Source organism: Cygnus olor, chromosome 9, assembly GCF_009769625.2.
Source record: "Cygnus olor isolate bCygOlo1 chromosome 9, bCygOlo1.pri.v2, whole genome shotgun sequence".
In the NCBI taxonomy this organism is placed as follows: domain Eukaryota; kingdom Metazoa; phylum Chordata; class Aves; order Anseriformes; family Anatidae; genus Cygnus; species Cygnus olor.
The window spans coordinates 5,028,613-5,046,220 of NC_049177.1; the positions used below are offsets into that span (position 1 = coordinate 5,028,613).

Sequence of the window (17,608 nt, forward strand, 5' to 3'; positions counted from 1 at the left end):
AACCCCCTTTTAAAATAGTTGAGCCACGGCCTGGGCAAATCTACAAATGGCTAACATTTCTGCCTGCACTTCTTCTGGAGATTACTGCCCATATTTTAAAGTCATTCAGCTCTTGCAAGTGCTCCAACCGCTCAGCCAAAACTCTACCAGCTACGGTGTTTGAACTTGATTCTATTTGTACAAGCAGCCAACGGATGGCAAAGCACCTCCTTTACATTCTTCAAGTTATTTTATTTATTTTTTTGCAGCCAAGAACACAAATGTACATAGTTAAAACTCTTTTACTATACACTGTCAGGAAAAGGCACAGCAGCCATCCTTGAAGCTCTGCAGTCGCAGCATTACGTTTTCCTAGCCAAGCAGACCACGTTCACCACTGTATTTCTCAACAGCTCATCGGTCCTGAAGCAGATATACATTTACCAATGTGCAGCCTGAGAATTAAAGCCACAACAGCCCTAACTACTATCCTACAGGTTTATACAGGTATTGCAAGGTGCGTGGAAGACCAATCACAATGCTGTGCAGCACCAGAAAGTTACAGCAGCTCAGCACCACCTCTCACCGTACCCCGGTCACCCCCAGCACCGGCCACGAGGCGTTTTGAGGGCACTGCCTGTCCCCCAGCCCCGGCACCGCGGGGACGGCCTCATCCCGGCCCCAACAGGGGAGCAAGGTCAGGGGCAAACAGGCTGAACGCGAGCCTCACCACTGCGGTAACTCTGCTCTGCTGTTCAGCACAAGAATCTCTCAGTGGAAGCTGGTCAACGTTAGAGAGATTTGTTAGAAATCACTTAACATGCTTTGGGTTGGGTTTTTCTTTCTTCTGCTTTACTTTTTTTTTTTTTTTTTTAAATAAAATGGGATTGCAATGGGTAAAACCAGGCCTGGAGAAATGGCTTGGCTATCAGAAGACGGTATGAAAAGCAACAAGCACACCCACCACTGCATTTCCCCAAGGGAATGCACAGGCATACCCGAGCTGGGCTGTCCCTGGCCGTGGAAGCAGCCGGGCAGATGCTCCCACTGCTCACAGCACCAGCACGGCACCAGCCCCACGTCCCGGCACCGCTGACCTGCAGCGAGGCGGTTCCGTGGGGATGGGGCTTCGTGCTCTGTGCTTGTCACATACATCATCTGGAACATGGGTCTCCGTCACAGGGTGTGGCGAGATCAGTGATTTCTAACTCAGTTATTTGTGTTCAGTGATTCCCCTCAATCTTCAGAATCGGGCATTTTGGGCCAGTGCAGAAAGGCACAAGTGCTTTTTGATCAAGTTACCCGCCTTGAACAACTTCTCCCTGAAATGCTGATGCTATGATTTACTTTTCAAGGAGGGAAATGTGCTCAGATCAATCCTAACAGCCCATGCAATAGTGGCACGATGACTGTAGCAGTGAAGCCCACTGATGAGTATGTTACGAATTTATACGGCACTTCAACCTCCAGCCTCCTCCGGGCTTCCAGGTCACTGATGGGGAACTTGTAGCAGTAACATAACGTGCCGAGGACCACGCTCTTCATCAGCTGACGTGTCAGCAGGATAACAGAGAGCCCTGTGAAGAACCTGGCCAGCACGAGCACCACCGTCGTACCGGTAATGAGAGGAAACCCCAAATTTTCACTGGTGTAGGCTGGCGCCGCATACTGGTTATTTAACCAAAATCCCACGGTTGCTCCAGCTCCGGCTCCTAAAATAGTCGTGGTGTCTCCCCTGGTAGGGCTGTAATAGTCTAGTTTGGGGTAGTTGTAACACAGGACGAGAGGCACGGCTATGGACAGCAGCGGGCAGAAGGGGCTGGTGAGCAGCAGGTGATCTATGCTGTCCCACGCAGGGTACAAGAGCACGAGCAGCACAGCCGAGATCAACGCCCCACCGATCACGTCCTGTAAAGAGATCACATTCAAAAGCTCGGTGAAAGGCCAAACATGGGTTCCCAGACGACTGCAAAACACCAACACCTGCATTCGTAAGCACGCAACAGCAGCAGCACTGCCTGAACTCAGCACCTACTGATGCCTTCAAGTTCACAGATAAGGAATGAGGGGTGGTTTTGCAAACAGCTACGAAGCAGAAGCGAGAGGGGGCATAAGCATTAGAGCACCCTTTGTGCTTCTTCCCACCGCTGCCTCCTGCTCAGGTGCAGGCTCACACAGCCACAACTCCACCACCAGCTCCCTGCCGTCACCTCCGTGCCCACAGCAGCCGGGGTAAGAAACCTGCCCTTCCCTCCCACCCATCGCCCCCTCCAGCCCTGCCAGCCGCTCACAGGGAGGCTGCTGCCTCCCTCCCCACCCCAGCAACCCCATGCCATCAGTGGGCGGCTCTGTTCCCCTCCAGCTTTCCACAAGGGGAAAGCACCTCTGGCTTCAGTCGCCTTCCCTCTGCACCCAGTGGTTCCCAGCTCGGGGAGTAACACGGCTGCTCCCAGGCTTGGCAGCGGGGTCCCCATTTTTACCCAGAACAAACTCATTTTCGCCCAGAACAAGAGACTCTCCCTCTCCCCTGCTCTCACATTTTACAGGCACTCTGTACATCACTTGAATGGCAGAAGCAGACACCCAACTGCATCTCACAGACGATCTTACAATAAGCTGCCTCAGCACAAACCTTACTTGTAGGATTATGAGAGAAATTTCATCACACCGATCGGATTATCACTCGCTTTGCATAAATAGAAGGATGCTGTCCTTTGTTGGAGACAGCCCCCAGGAAGTGGGGCGGCAACGCTCGGTGTGGATGCGATGAGCGCCGCCAGCCCGGCCAGAGGTGGGCACCTCCAGGCAGGAATAAACCCGTGAGAAAGCTCTGGCCCAAGCCTCCGAAATCTGGCTGGTATTTAAGTGCCTGAGGCAAGCCCGTAGTTAAAACCTGATTTATTAACAGAGGCAAATCAGGTGTTTGGAGAACTTGATTGTTGTCAACAACAATGCTGGGAAAGCAGACGGAAGCCAGCCCAAAACAGCAGCTCTGTATGAAAGCAGGCAAATAGAGAGCAGTGTACGAAGTGTCACCGTGCTGCCCCAGGTATTGTTCGGGATGCAACAGACTTTGTATTCTGACCATGAAATTCACTATCAATGCTACAGCTAATCACATACAGCAATGTCCTGTTCTCTAGATTGTACCTTCCTCAGCAAGTCGTGACAGTTGACTACTTCTATGCTGGGTCACAGACCAACATGAATTATTTATGAGAACTTACCTCTAGTTATGCAGGAGTGAGAGGACCTGTTCACAACTGAAATATTTAATGAATTTCTGGTAAGCGCATTACTCAAGTACACCCAAACTTCAGCTGTTTACAACTACCAGGTAATGAATTCACAGCACACTTGGTTTTAAGCAACTCCAAGTGCCATTTTGCATATTCCTCATACAGATTTCCACCTACGTTTATCTCCTTATCCATTACACTAGGATAGTCACGGAAATACATGAAGTTGTTTACGGATAACTAAAATGTAAAATAATATTAGGTGTCAATATTTCACAAAATAATCCATCTTCCGATACCGACTTTTAGATGAGGATATTACACACAAAGCCACGCTTGGGCCTGGCCCTAGCACACGGATCTGACACAGAGGAGCTGGGGCTTGTTCCCAGCACAGACATCCCAAAATCCCACCACTGCTGTGGAGGTCACTTCCCACCCCGCTATCTGTCTACCTTACATTAGAAGAAAGTCCTGACATCCCAATGCCTCCTCCCTGTGTGATCAAGGACAGAAATTCAGCAGCTCTTCACATGCTCTTCTGTCCCAGCTGTATGTACTTAACCAAACTGGGATGCCCGCGGGCTCCATCCCCATGGACACCTCTGCATTTTGCACCTTCTCCCCAGCTAACCCTTGCATTGTTCTGGCACTAGAGCTTTCGTCACCCTCTGCTTAGGGACCTGATTAAAGCTCCCCAAGTGGTACAGCGCCGTCCCCTTGCTGACTCCCTGTGCAGCAACACAGCTTGGGTGGTTCTCACGCAGACCCAAACAGCCTACTCTGCTCCAGTTTGTACCTGGGGTCCCCAGTGTGGGTGCCCGAGGTGATTATCTGGGTGTGGGAAGAAAATATATATATTTATTACTGGTAGAAATATATATATATATATATATATATATATTCAAAAAGCAGTGCTAACTTCTTTAAGGGTTTCTAATTAAATCAGCACTAGTTTCTATTTTTGTGTATGTTGTAATGTAGACATGCATTAGTACAGTAGCACATGTATATAACCTATAAATACACATATATTGGGGTGCATGGTCAAAAATCTCTTACTGGTAGGGGTGTGCAACCAAAAGAGCTCAGAGAGCAGTGATTTATACCGCTTGCAGTATACAGGCTTGGCCCTCCTCCTTTGGGAGGCTCCTTAGGAGACACTGCTGTGAAGCCAGGATGGGACGTGCCCCACGGCCCCACCAGGCGCCGGACGCACCTCGCTTGTCCCTCGGGTCCAGCGCCGCAGGGGACAGGCTTGTGCCGAGAGCACAGGGAGGTGAGGCCAAGCCCCAGCGCAGGGCTGTACAACATTTGGCAGCGCAGGATTAATGGTTCTTCCCCCTCCTCTGTCCAGCTAGGGGGAAGACCAGCAGAGGAAGGGTTACCCCGATGTCTGAGAGGAAAATTTGCTTTTGTGAGATCTCCACGCTTTGTTTAGGAGAGGGACTCTAGCTTCTCCCTGTGGTGGGGACGTGTCCAGTGCTGGCAGAAGCACATTCTTCACCCCCTCTCCTCCAGCCTGCAATTACAAAGGAATTCTCACATTGGGCAGGCGCGAATTTTGCCCGAGGCAGTGACATTTATTTAAAGCCTTCCCCAGGGATGCTGCAGCTGGCTCAGCACCAGCCAGCGCTGCGCCAGCCCCATGTGGCCACTTCCACCCCAAAACAGCCCCCGCTGCCACACAGCACCCGGCCCCAACCAGAGGGACCTCACATACATCACGCTGGGCTGGGAAGCCCTCGTTTTGGTTTGCCCTCTAACCCTCACTACTGGCCCTTCAGGGTCCTGCTGCTGCTTGGCTTGTTTTTATTTCACAAGGCCTTACAGCACTATTTTTTATTTTTTAAGGACTGCAAAAGCACATGGTCTGGCTTTCTGAAGGCCAGACCCTGCTATACGCCTCCTGTTAAAACCAAGCTAATGCCACAGCTTGGAACTGGAAGCACCAAAAAAGCCCCCAGAACATCGACCCAGCACCCCAAACACAGCAGCACTCAAAAATATTACTTTGATTGAACGATCAGGGAAAAAGCAGTTCTGTTCTGCTCTGTACACAGCCACTTACTGCCAGAATTCCCTGGCTTCATTCAGCACTGGTGTGACACAACACTCCCCCTTCCACCCTGAAATGCCTTACTTGTGTTCCATCCCACGAGGACGGTACTGCTAGCGCATGTGAAGTGCCACTGTTTGTTTACCAGCTTTACAATATTTAAAGATAATTTCAGGATGAATGGTGTTATTAAAAACCTGAGATTCCACACGTAAACGAGCAGGACGAGCATCACAGAGCAGCCCGTCCCCAGGGGAGTGCTCTGGGCAAAATAAAGGCATCAGCCTGACCCTGTACTTTCAGAAAAGGAAAAAACAATTACCTGTGTTTACAGAAACAGCTTTCAGGCTTCTTTTTGGTGATAAAAGGCATCCTTTTGACTTCCCCAGCATCGGGCAGTACTGCTTTCCCATTAGGGAAAGCCGGGCATGGCTCTGTCTGCACTGCAGCCAGGAGAAACCCAGCAGCGCAGCGCGTTCACAAGGTCCCACGGCTGGCCACAAAGGGTAAAGGGGAGATGAAAGCCTGCCACGTTGCTTTGGGGGCTGCCCTCAGCTGAGGAAGCCCTTCTGAACACGATCTGCCGTGGTATTTCTCCTATCTATTTGGGATACTGCATGCCAAGGAGAACACCATCACTCAGCTGTTCCAACATCGGATGACTCCAACATGCCCTGGCAGCGGTGAGACCAAAATCTGTTCATCCCACTGAGATGGGGATCAAAAACTGGGCCATAGTTTTAAGAGGGAGAGGAAATATATACGTACATTTCCAAAATACAGTTGTCTGGGGAAAACAAAACAAAGACAATCCACCAACAACAAACCCCAGTCCTAGTTTCTCCCATTGCTTCTTTTTTTTTTCCTCAAAAATAATCTCAGTAAAATCACAGATTGTCTGCTTCAAAGTGCACCCCGATTTTTGCTTTTTCCTTTCCGGGTAACTCCTATTCCCACTTTTTACCTCCTCAGGCCCCAAAACTAGAGATGCACGAGGAAGTGACAGACCCTGCCTCTCCTCCGCTTCCTACAAACGGGGAATACTCTCAGGCAGTGAAGGCAGGTTTTGTAATTAAATTCTCTCTGAACAAGGCAACCGTGTCATTTCCATCCCTTTCCAAGGCAGAAGCTCCCCTGGTAACAGCCGAGGCCATTGGTGCTTATTCCCTTTCCTCTAATCATCGTATTCCTTCTGGTGTGAATACACAACAGACAGCTCTCACACCACTGAGTGCATCTGCAGAGGGCCTTTAATGGTAACCCCTTTCCGACTGAAGTGGCTGTGCTCTTTGAGGCCCCCCGGCCCAGCAGCACTGCCAGCAATGCTGACACAGGCTCGTTTTACGGCTGGGGCTGCCCCACAGCACGAGCCTGAGCCGCAGCAAAGCTCAGGAGAACTGCCTTGCCCTTGGTGCTCTGGGTCCTTAAATGGGAAAACCCAGTTACGCTCCATGTGGATACGTTTTACCTGTTCATTTGCTTTACTAAAACATTATGACTGCTTAATTACACCCTCCGGTATTCACTTCTAGGAGGAGCTCAGTTAAGAAGCCAGGAGGCAGCACCACCAGCAGCGGGTACGGGGTGCTGTAGGGACAGCGTGTGGCTGGCCCGAACAAGCTTGGGCACGGCCCCGAGCCCCAATCCTCCCTCCAGAAGCACCTGTGGCTGCACACAAGAGGCTGATGCATGGCGAGAGGTCACGTTCATGCAGCTTGCCCAGCACTGCCCCAGCTCCCTGCACAGAGAAGCCCCTGGTGAAGGATGCTTGGCCCTCTGAAAGGCAGCATTTCTCACGGTGACACGGAGCAGCTTTTTTTTTCCCCTTAATTTTAAAGCCCTTTTTAATAGTGTCAGAGGCACAAAGGACTTTTTCTTCTTTACCCTAAAAATCCATCTATATTTAGAGGAGTCTTTCATTATCATGGAACAGCAAGGGAAATATGCCAAGAATTTTTACTGATTGACTTAAGGTCACTGGTGAAGAAAGGATGGCTCCAGATCAGATTTAAGATATTGTTTTGATCCAGTAGGCCTGGGCAGGGAGGTCAGACTATATTTTATAGACAACCATCACACAAAGGGCTTTCTTTCTTACACTCATCTATTTTCCTCATTACAGCATCATTATTAGTTATAAAAAATGCACTATTTCTTCACATGCAGCCAACAAGCAATGCATCTCCAGCTGCTGGTGGAGGCTGCTGTTCACTCTGCAGAAGCCGGCTCCCCGACAGCTCCCTAACAGGGCAGTAATGTTCCCCCATCAGGTACTGCATGATGTAAGTTACACTGAAATCTGTCCTCAGAGCAGGGCTGACACCTCTAAACAAGTGGCCAACCAGCTCGTCCTGCGTCACAGATTTCCGATGATTATTTTCAGACAACATATTTGTGCATCTCAGCCCCGTAGGGATGAGTTTCCTACAGGTTTGACTCCTAGCAGCTCTCTGCAATGCTGTTCGGTGTCACTGCAGCCCTGTAGGCCCAAGGAACCTGGCTCTCCCCCTGCCGGGGGGGTCCCCGACTCTGATCGCCCCCCTCGCTCCCCGGCATGCCCAGCCCAGGCCATGCCTCCTGCCGAGGACACGGGTGCTCTTGCACCACCAGCCTCGCTAGGGAGCCCTGCCAGTTGCCCGAGTGCATTCCTTGCAATTAACGTCTCAAAATACGGAGTGACAACCCACATCCCGCACCAACCTCACCCGGCCTTTAAACCCACACGTGGCAGTGCTGGCTGTGTCAGTAATTGCCCTTCAGATTCAAGCAGCAATAGCCCCAGGGTTTCCTCGCAGCTGCCTCTGAAGGCACAGCTTACATATTCCCACAGTGGCACGGGCGAGGCGAGTCACCCGTCACGGGAGGACGGGCGGCCAGAGCGCGCCGTGTGCGTGGCGAGGGCAGGGGACAGCAGGGGACAGGGCAGCGTGGCTCACCAGCACGGTGTGCATCCCCGTGTACAGCCTGCTCAGACACACCAGCGTGGAGAACACGAACGCCGCCGTCAGGCCGAGCTCGAAGGGGTACTGCGGAAAGAAAGAAAGAAAAGCGCACGTTAGGCCGTTACCCACTTCCACAGGGGTACGGAATCAAACGGCCTGGGACCTCACACACCGTAGCTGTCCAAAGAGATCCGTGTGAGCTGAGACAAGACCCTGACAGGGGCAGGCCAGGGAAATAGGTGGCACCTGCAGGATTTCGCCCCTCAACGTCCGCCTGCTGCGAGGCCTTAGCGCTGAGGGCCTCCAGAAGAGAGGCGCAGCGCGTCCTACAGGCGATCCCCGAGGTTTCGCTGCCGCCTCGCAGCCCGAGGGGAGCCGAGAGCCATGCTGTCTGCCCAGAAGGCAGCGGGATCGATAGTGCTGCGGCAGCAGGGCGGGGGGAAATCGATGTCTGGGCTGAAGCGGCCATCCAGCTGCTAGAGCAGTCAGGGCCGCTCTTCCCTCCGGCATTTAAGGTTTAATCAGCCTCTTACAAAGCTGCTTTTACATAATTCCCTCTCTGAGTTGCCTACTAGCATGAGGAGAAGTATTGAAATAAATCAACATTTTTTTTGTAAAAAAATCACATTAGATAAAGAATAAGCTTAACACATTAGCCCTTCACTCCACTCATTCAAATCCCATTTTAGGGCTCCACTGAAAACATGTCCAATGGGTTCATTTCACTCTCTAAAGGGCAGTTTTCTGGAGGATAAAAAAATAAAGTGAGATGCATTCACCCAATGTAACCCAGCCTCCATCTATTCCCAGAGCCTGGCACCTGACCAGGCTGGCCGTAGGTCAGTGCAGAAAAGCTCCCGCAGCATCGTCGGGCGCACAAGCTCCTGCCGAGCCTTCCCTCAGTCGTGCCCCAGCGCAGACAGCTCAGACCCGCTGCAGATGTCCCCCCCGGTTCATGCAGTGCTATTTCCAACTCGCTCCTCCAAGCCCCCAGCGTATTTACGCCCACTTCACTCCCCCTGCAGCCTGGGAGCTGGTCCAGGCCAGTAATTGATGACGAGGGCAGCTCTGGAAAACAGCGCTATAACGTACAGGGAGATTTTTCCTTCTTAATGGAGGCAATTAAACCATTTAATTATTTTACAGCAGCTTTGTTTGTTTCATGGCAGTTTCCAACAAGCACAAGGCAGCCTGTGAAGAGCTGCATGCTCCACTCTCAGCTTATCAATCAAGGAGGAGAAAGCACTGCTGACCAGGTCTTTTTGGCAGACCCAGCACAAAGTACCACGGGCAGGGGTGATGGAGTGACTCCTGACAGCGGGTACCCCCGCACGGTTGTATCACAACTCCCCGACGAACAGAGGAGACGTGCTGCTTTTATACCAGGAGGCTCAGCCCCTGCAAGCAGCTCCACATCTGCATCTGGATGGCAGTACAACCAGCAGGGAGCAGACGGCTGGCAGCACGGCCTCTGAGGAACCCGATAGGACCTCCCGGCCAGGCCATGAGTCCTCTTGACTGATTATAGGGGTTTACCTTTGAAATGCACTTGAGGAGAACGAGAAACATGCTTAAAAATGATGCAGCCAGGAAGTTATTATTGCTAAAGTACAGGAAATGCCTGTTAGGATTCATAAAATGACCATCACAGAGCAATGGTTTTCCAGGAAAAAACTTTCAGGAAGATGAAAGGTTGAAGGTTTGGGAAAAATAATAATTATAGGATCACCCCAAGCAGCCTACAGCAGCAGTGCAGTGAAACTTATGCTACTTCTGCAATAAACAGGCTTTTAAATTGTGTTATGCACTATTAGCCTAACACAAGCAATAGTCAGGGCATTTCCAAGGATGCTTCTCCTTGCATCAGACAAAAATAGGTGACATGTGGTTCCCTCAGTGTCACCAGGAAGGCGACAACCTCCAAACCGCAGTGCATCTCTGAACTGGGTTTGTGCTAAAGCAGGGAGACTTCCACCCAAATTATTCTTGTATCTGTTATCAGCCAGCTACAGATAACAGGGAGAAGTGTGCAGCAGTGGAAATGAACATAGCTCCTCTGGAAGTGGCAACAGCTTTGGATTTGTGGAGGTTTCTGCAGTTTGCTAGAAGGAGACTAGTAGGCTTGTTTTCTGTTGCTGTTTATGGTTTTTTGTTTAACACTTTTTCTTTTAGCCCTTACCTTGTACTGGTTCATGGTTGCAATGAGAAAGGAGAAGGAGATGGCAGTAGCTGCCATGGCATGGGTGGAAGGCATCCCGTACTCCGCATCCGTCCGCACCTCCAGCTTCACAACAGGTGGCGAGAGGGGACGAGGCCACTTCAGGATGTCCTTGGAGACCTGCCCTATGTACATCACGATCTAGGGAGAGGAACCGCCACAGGCTGTCAGCCCACACAGGGAATTCCCACCCTGCCCATCCCAGAACCATGGCTATCTAAGCTTTTCTGCCGCAAAATCCACCGCCCCAAGAGTAGAGTTCATCCCCTGAATTATTAAAGGATTTTCCATTATCCTGGTCAGCGAAGGCAGCAGCTGTTTTCCTACACAGCACTGTAACTCGATCACAGCTGGGACCACAAGCAGGTCTCGCTGACACGTCACCGCAGTAGCACAGTGCAAGGAGGAGAGCTGGCTCCCGTCCCACACTAGCCAAGTGTAAGTCCCCAACCCGTCCCTTCTAACCCCTGTCCTGCAAAGCAGAGACACCTGAGACGTTCTTCTGCCACCACCCCAAACCACCACACGCCCCAGCCGGTCCCTCCCAGCATCACAGCAGCTCCACGGGGCCACCAGGGCTGTCCTGCTGCTGGCAGCTCCTGCTCCACCCAAGCACAACGCGCCCCACGCAGCCACCCGGGCATCCCTGGGCAGGCAGCAGGGAGAAAACTGAACGAACAGCACAACCGACCAGTTCTCCTGCCTCGGTCCCTGATCACAAAGCACCTGCTCGGGGTGCCGGTGGCTTCAGCAAGGGCTCTGTGAGCTACCTGCTGAGCTCTGCACGAGTGAGTTGCTGTGAGATCCCAAAGGGACCTAATGCTAGGAACAGGTGCAAGCGGCAGCACAACAAGGACACGAACAAAAAAGAAGGCATTTGCTTTCTTGTATCCCCACCCCTCCCCGGATAGTACACCCAGATATGTGCAAAACAAGCTCTGCAACTCAAAACTTCTTTTTTAGGACACAAATCAGGGTAATTGACACCTGTCGTGAAAGCTACTGCTCAGCTGCTGCACAAGACAGCTCACCGTTCTGCTTCTTGCACTTCCAGTAGGAAAGGAGAGCTCTTAAAATAACATCCTTCCTTGGCTTGCTGCTCTGGCACGTGGCTAGCAGCATGCCCATCCGCTGCCACATTCACCGCCAGCTGCACTGCATCCATCTCTCCCATCAGCCACTTAAAAAATACTTTCACCTTACGAGCAAGATGTTGGGACTGAGGGTTCACAAACCAGACCCAGAAAAAAGAACAGAGTTCCACATTCCTTCATCCTCCCTACAGCAAAGGGCACACCGAGGGGAGTCCCTGACACCCAGCCAGCCCCGGCAGAAGTGCCTGCTGCTGCAGCCTCTGCTCCTCATTGCACGATAACCAAACGCCAGGGTTGAAAGCAAAATCACCCTGCAGCAGAAGATCGAGTGTTGAGGCTACCAGGTGCGATACCACCTCCGAGGCAAGGTCGGACAAGCCAGTTTATCAGCAGTCCTCTCTAATAACGACTTCCAGTTGTAGAAGTATTATTAGCCCTAATACTCAAAGGTATTACCGAAAGGGAAGTGAGTCACCTTGGAAATGAAGGCTGTGCTCGGGCTCCTCTGATGGCCACAAACACGCTGGCTGCTGGAGGGGGTACGGGTAAGCAAAAATATCAGGTGTTCTCACAACACGTTTCTTCCTTTCATTCCAGGATAATTTCTGACCCTTATATATTTCTTAAAAACACATCGTATAGCCACGTATGGCAGGGAGAGGTGAGACAGCCTCTGCAGGGCAGCAAGGGGAGCCCAGCATGCTCAGGCTGAGCGCTGCCCTCTGCAGTGCCAGACCCTCACCTTCAGCTCCCCTGGGCTTTATGTGCAACGTCCTGCACCGGTGAGCAGAAGCAGCACCCACGGGTGCAGTAGGACATCCCAGCAGCCGAGCTGACGGGTTGCTCCGACAAGCACACCACTGCTAAAAGCTGCCCAGTGCTGCCCTTTTATTTACCTGCCTTTCAGTGCGCTGCTGCAGCACGGAGCTCCCAGACGTGAGGCAGAGCACAGGGGCACAGGACCACTGGGGCAGTGGGTGCTCGCCGCATGGTGAGGAGCACCACGGCGCCCCACAAGGTGCGGGGACACCACGGGGACAGCCACTGCCTTGCAGGTGTCGCACCAGCACAGGCTCACAGCGTGGTGGCTCACTGCAAGGAGCATCTGAGCTGTGCTCCGGGAGGCTCTCATCCTCCGAGGACAGTAAGAGTCCGTCTCGTTTAAGCGGTGTGTTCTCTTACGCCACACTTCATTAGTTCCTGACCTTATTTCTCTGTCATTTTGGATTTATTCTCCAGCAGCCCCAGGAAAGAAAGCAAGCAGCCTGCAGCAGCTTTTTCCAACATAGCAGGTGAGAAAGGCCCTGTAACAAACCCTCAAATCATAAACATTGGAGCACTGGAAAGAAGAAGGGAGATGGAAAGGTGAGCACAGGCTAAAGATGAACACAGAGCTAAGCTTCCCCCACAGGACTTAACTTGAATTACTTGTCTGCACAACACCAGATACCCTTGACGGCCCAGAACAAATTTAACATGGGTAGAAATTACCACAGCCTCAGACCCTCAGTAACTCAGCATCGCTTAGGTCGCAAAGCCAGGATCAGAGGACTGGGTGGCTTTGCTGCGGCTCCCAGCCTACCCTACAGGAGGCAAACCGCACGCTTATGGTGGCTGTGGACAAAGAGGGAACAGTGGGTCAAGGCATGGCCCTGCAGCACGTCACCCTACAGCACCTGACCACCAGCACGGGTATGCATTTCCAAACCTAAACACCCTAGAAGGCATCATTTGATCTGTTGTAGACCAGGGACAAGAAAAGGAACCTTGACGCAAGTCATCTCTTTGTGCTCTATTGTTCTGTTTGCTTCTTCCTTACATCCCTGACATTTGTGTCCACCTCGTGTCTCACGCCGTGGCTCCTGGTGCTGTTCTGCGTGCAGCTCTGGTACCAGCTGTGTTTCACCCAGCACCAGCCACAGACCAGAGGGATTTTCTGCAGCGCTGGTGGAAAACTGTTTGCAGGCATCTTCAGCATAAATAATTTTAATTTGCATATTAAAAAGTACCTCTGCTTTTGCATGGGGAAGTTTGTCTGAACCTGGAGACTTTTCCATTACTGAAGCAACAAAGTCAAAACCGTGATGGATGGCGTAGGATGTAATTAACTGCGGATAGCTAGGAAGGGATGCACAGGAAGCTGGCTGAGACAAGAAGCATTAACAAAACACTCGGGCAAAGACTTCCTTGCTGTCCCCCTCTCCAGGAGCCGTCCTGCAGCACCAGAAGCAACACAGAAATAGGACTGTCCCCGTGCCATGCTGCCCACCAGGCAAAGTCCTTTCCCGGTGAGGACAGGGCAAGGCTTTGTCGCTGCTGTGGGTCAGCCGCCTTACATTTTACTCCACGAACGCAATTAGCAGTTGCTATAGCAGCACAACGGCCTCCGGGTCCTTTTCCTGTGACTTTCCTGCTCCGAGTCACACGCGGTCCCTCTCCACGCACACATTCCCACCTGAGCCGGGGAAACCAAGACGACTGCTGGCATTTTGGCAGAAGGTGTGGGTGGGGAGCGGGGCACATCCTCCTCCCGTGTCAGGTCCCCGGCCTCCACCCCGGCCTCAGCGCAGGGAGGCTCCCAGCCGTCCCACCCGCCCGGGAGGGTTGGCAGGAGCAGTCGGGCTGGTTCTTCGTTTCGCACTCTCGTATCTGGTCTGCCAAGGGTGAACCAGAACACATCTGTTTTAAACTCACCATTTTGCAGCTCTCCTGGCCGTGCTCTCGATCTACTAAAGGGAGCGGATGAAATTCCAGAGATGTGGGGTCAAAGAGCATCGGCAGCTCCTTCCCCGAGACTCACGCTGTGCCAGTCTGACTCAGAACCCACCGGTTTTGTTTCCAAAATAGCAACTCAATCTGGCTCTGGAAACCCTGGATGGACTGCAGAAGTATTTGTCACCTTCCCAGGAAGGAAATTTACTGCTTGAAAATGATGTTGCTTTTGTTTTCCCTCGTACTCACTGTATGCTGATAGGAGTGACAGAGCACATCAGGAACACAGTGGAGAGGGGAAAAAAAATAAGGATGCACTAATAATAAACTGGCATTTGCAGCAGATTAGCCAAGCAGAAGCAAAGACTGCATCCTGGAAGTGCCAGCTCCTTTCCAGGGCTGTCAAGGCAGGCGTGACTTCGATTCAAGGCAGAGGCACTGAGCCAAGCACCCAGCCGGCGCCGCTCGCAGCCCCTGCGCTCAGCAGCCGCAGCCTAGGGTGGCAGATGAGCGGGGCAGCAGCAAGGTGCCCCTCGGGGAGCTCCGTGCTCCCCCTGAGAGGGCCACGCACGGTGAGGACGGGCAGGCTGGGGAGCCCCGGCACCCCCAGTGCAGGGACACAAGGCCACCCCTTGGAGCTGCCCTTGGGCACCTCTCAGGGTGCAGTGACCAACGTGCCCGAAGCAGCCAGACAGCTTCTCACACGGCATAACATGAGAGCTCATGTTTGGGGCAGGTGCGCTGACCAGCTGTCAGGGGCTTGTTTTGGAGAAACGTCACAAAAACAGAGACGGAACCAGCAACAAAAGCAAGGCTTGCTGCAAAGCAGCTTTTCAAAGCGGCAGCCAGGAACCCAGCTGCCATACAGCCACAGCAGCGGCAGGGTGAACGCAGGCAGATTCCTGCTCGCTGTCGGAGCGCTGAGCTTTGAACTGGGGCCAGCCAGCACTTCCGAGGGGTTAAAGCCTCTGGAGGGCTGCTCCTCCACGCCGCCAGGCGAGGCAGCAGGCTGCAGTGTCCTCAGGCCCACGGCTGCAGGCACCCGGCCGCTCGCTTATCGCCCCGGCACACCCTCGGCTCCACACCTGCCCCAAAGTCCACGCTGGGCGGTTATTTATATTGTACAATTGGTTGTTATTTATATTGTGCAAATTGAAGTTCCATGGGCTTAAAAGAGGTGTGGGTACACTTTACATTTATGCACTCTAAAGAAAAAAAATACTCAAGTGAGCTTTCACCTTTTAAGCTGAGATGCGGTGAGCTTAAAGCGTGCCCGAGAGCTGTTTTATTTGAAGCTGTTTTATTTGAAGCTGTTTTCCATCTCCGGACTTCCTGGCTGAGGCAGGAGCACTAAGCATCAAAGCTACCTTTGTGCAGGTTGAGGAGCGTCCCCCCTTCAAAGGGCTGAGGAAGGGAAGCGCAGACATCAGGATGCCTTCAACACCAGCCCCGCGCCTTGCTCTCAGACACCAGGCAGGTATTTCACTTGTCTGCCCGTGAAGAAAAAGGCAAAGCCCACAGACGTGCTATGAATCCCCAGACGAAGGGCACCGTGGAAGCATCATGCATGGTTTAAGCTCCCAGAACACCTGGATGTGACCGCAGCCCATATTTCCCAGAACCACCCCACTGAACCGACCTGAACAGCTGGTTTTGAGGACCTAGGACTGGGGAACACAACCAAGGCACCAAGGGCAGCCTCACCTGCTGCTGAAATGCACTTTCCACGATCCTTCTTACTGCCCTCCTGCAGCTATGAACCTGGCCCTTGTGTTTCAAAGCTTCCAGCTTCAATGTAGCTTATTCGCGACTATCTTGCACACATCTACTCTTGTGACTGTTTTTATTTTAAGCAGCTCCTTCCCTCCCCTGGCATTCCCAGCCAGCATCCTTCTGTCTCCGACTTCATTTGGTTAGGGGCTCATCTCAGCTTTCAGTCTCTGCTCAGAAAATAGCCTGTTCCCTAGCCATCCCTGGCCCTGCTCCAGCTGGAATTTGTCCATCTCAAATGTGGGTGACTGGCTCTGCAGAAACTACTGCAGATGTCGCGAAGGCCTTGCAAACAGCATTAACACTTCTAATTTTTAAGGGAAGAATCCCCCTGATTCAGCCTGGTACCCCGATTCTATCATTTCCAGCTTGGAGCAGAAGCTCCCAAGTTTAATTCCTAAACCCACGGGATGAAGTACCGCAATTAACGTTGCCAGGGATGACGAACACCACCAGTGGTGTCTCTTCATCCCAGCAGCACGAGGAGGAACCCTACTCCCTCCTGCTCAGCCCTCGGTGCGGTACCAGCCCCATGCTCCAGCTGCTCCATGCCATCAGACACCAGCCTCAGCGTACCTGCCCTGTCCTCAACACAGACAGCTTTCTTCCCTGCTGCTTTCCCTGCTCTGCTAGTAGCTGTTGTCAGACACCGCTGGGCTACGTTTGTTTTCCTCTATGGCTGTTCGCAGCCCATCATCACCATCCGCACAGAAAGAGAAGAGTGTTCAGATCTCGGTAGGGCAGGTAGCCTGCAGACCCGCACCCCTTCCACCACAGGCAGGTACCTTTCCAGTGCCATTGCCAAAAAGCTCTGAGTAAGCTGAAAAGCACAGATGCGTCACACCGAACACCTTGGCACTCCCCTGCAGCTAAGCCGATCCCGCTGTAGCACGTGTTAGCGACGTGTCTCGGACCAACCCAGACCCCTTACAGCACCATGAACCAATTCCTGCTCAAAAGCAAATAAGCCATCCAGCTGAGCTTGCCATAACACTAATGCCAAGCCTACATAATACTTCGAACCATTTCATCCTTAATATAATTAAAATGTTTCTAAAGCTACAGATTGTCAGAAGTCTGCATATGTAAAACAGCTTCCCCTTTTCAGTATAAAAAATGAAACCCCACAACTCCCTTGGTAACTGAGAAATAATGTTAATAGTCATAATATCAGATGTTTGCGTACTCTAATTAAGCCAGGCTAGATCTGGCCAGTAATCAGGTAGCCTCCTTGCCAGGTAAAGGCAAGGCAAGTCTTCAGAAGCACACAAGCAGCTTGGAAGAGTCACTTTTGAGCAATATGCAAAACCAGAAGGCAGTGACTACCAATTATCATTCTGTGGCACACTTCCAGAAGCAGTAGGTGTACTCCTGGCCAAAACCCAGCTCTAATTACACAGCGTCCACCTACTTCTGAATTTCATCTGCAAGTTATTTTTCCTGTTCTCTTTATAAAAAATTATTGACTAGGGTTACTGGCACAGAAGAACTGATGCCTTCCATCCAAGTCTGGATGCATTTTAAGTGTATGACCCAATTCAAATTGTTTTTATTATTTCTAATCACGTTATTTGGACAAAAGACAGAATATTATT

The 17,608-nt window shown here is 51.8% G+C and overlaps 1 protein-coding gene across 1 annotated transcript in view; it reads right to left on the reverse strand.

Moving 5' to 3' along the window:
* Nucleotides 1–854: 854 nt before the first annotated feature.
* The window catches only part of SGPP2 (sphingosine-1-phosphate phosphatase 2), a 29,777-nt gene continuing 13,023 nt past the window's right edge, over nucleotides 855–17,608 (reverse strand). Inside the window, 3 exon segments of the mRNA XM_040566681.1 lie at nucleotides 855–1,887; nucleotides 8,214–8,303; nucleotides 10,399–10,578. Coding sequence (XP_040422615.1) covers nucleotides 1,348–1,887; nucleotides 8,214–8,303; nucleotides 10,399–10,578 — 810 coding nt within the window. The 3' untranslated portion in view covers nucleotides 855–1,347.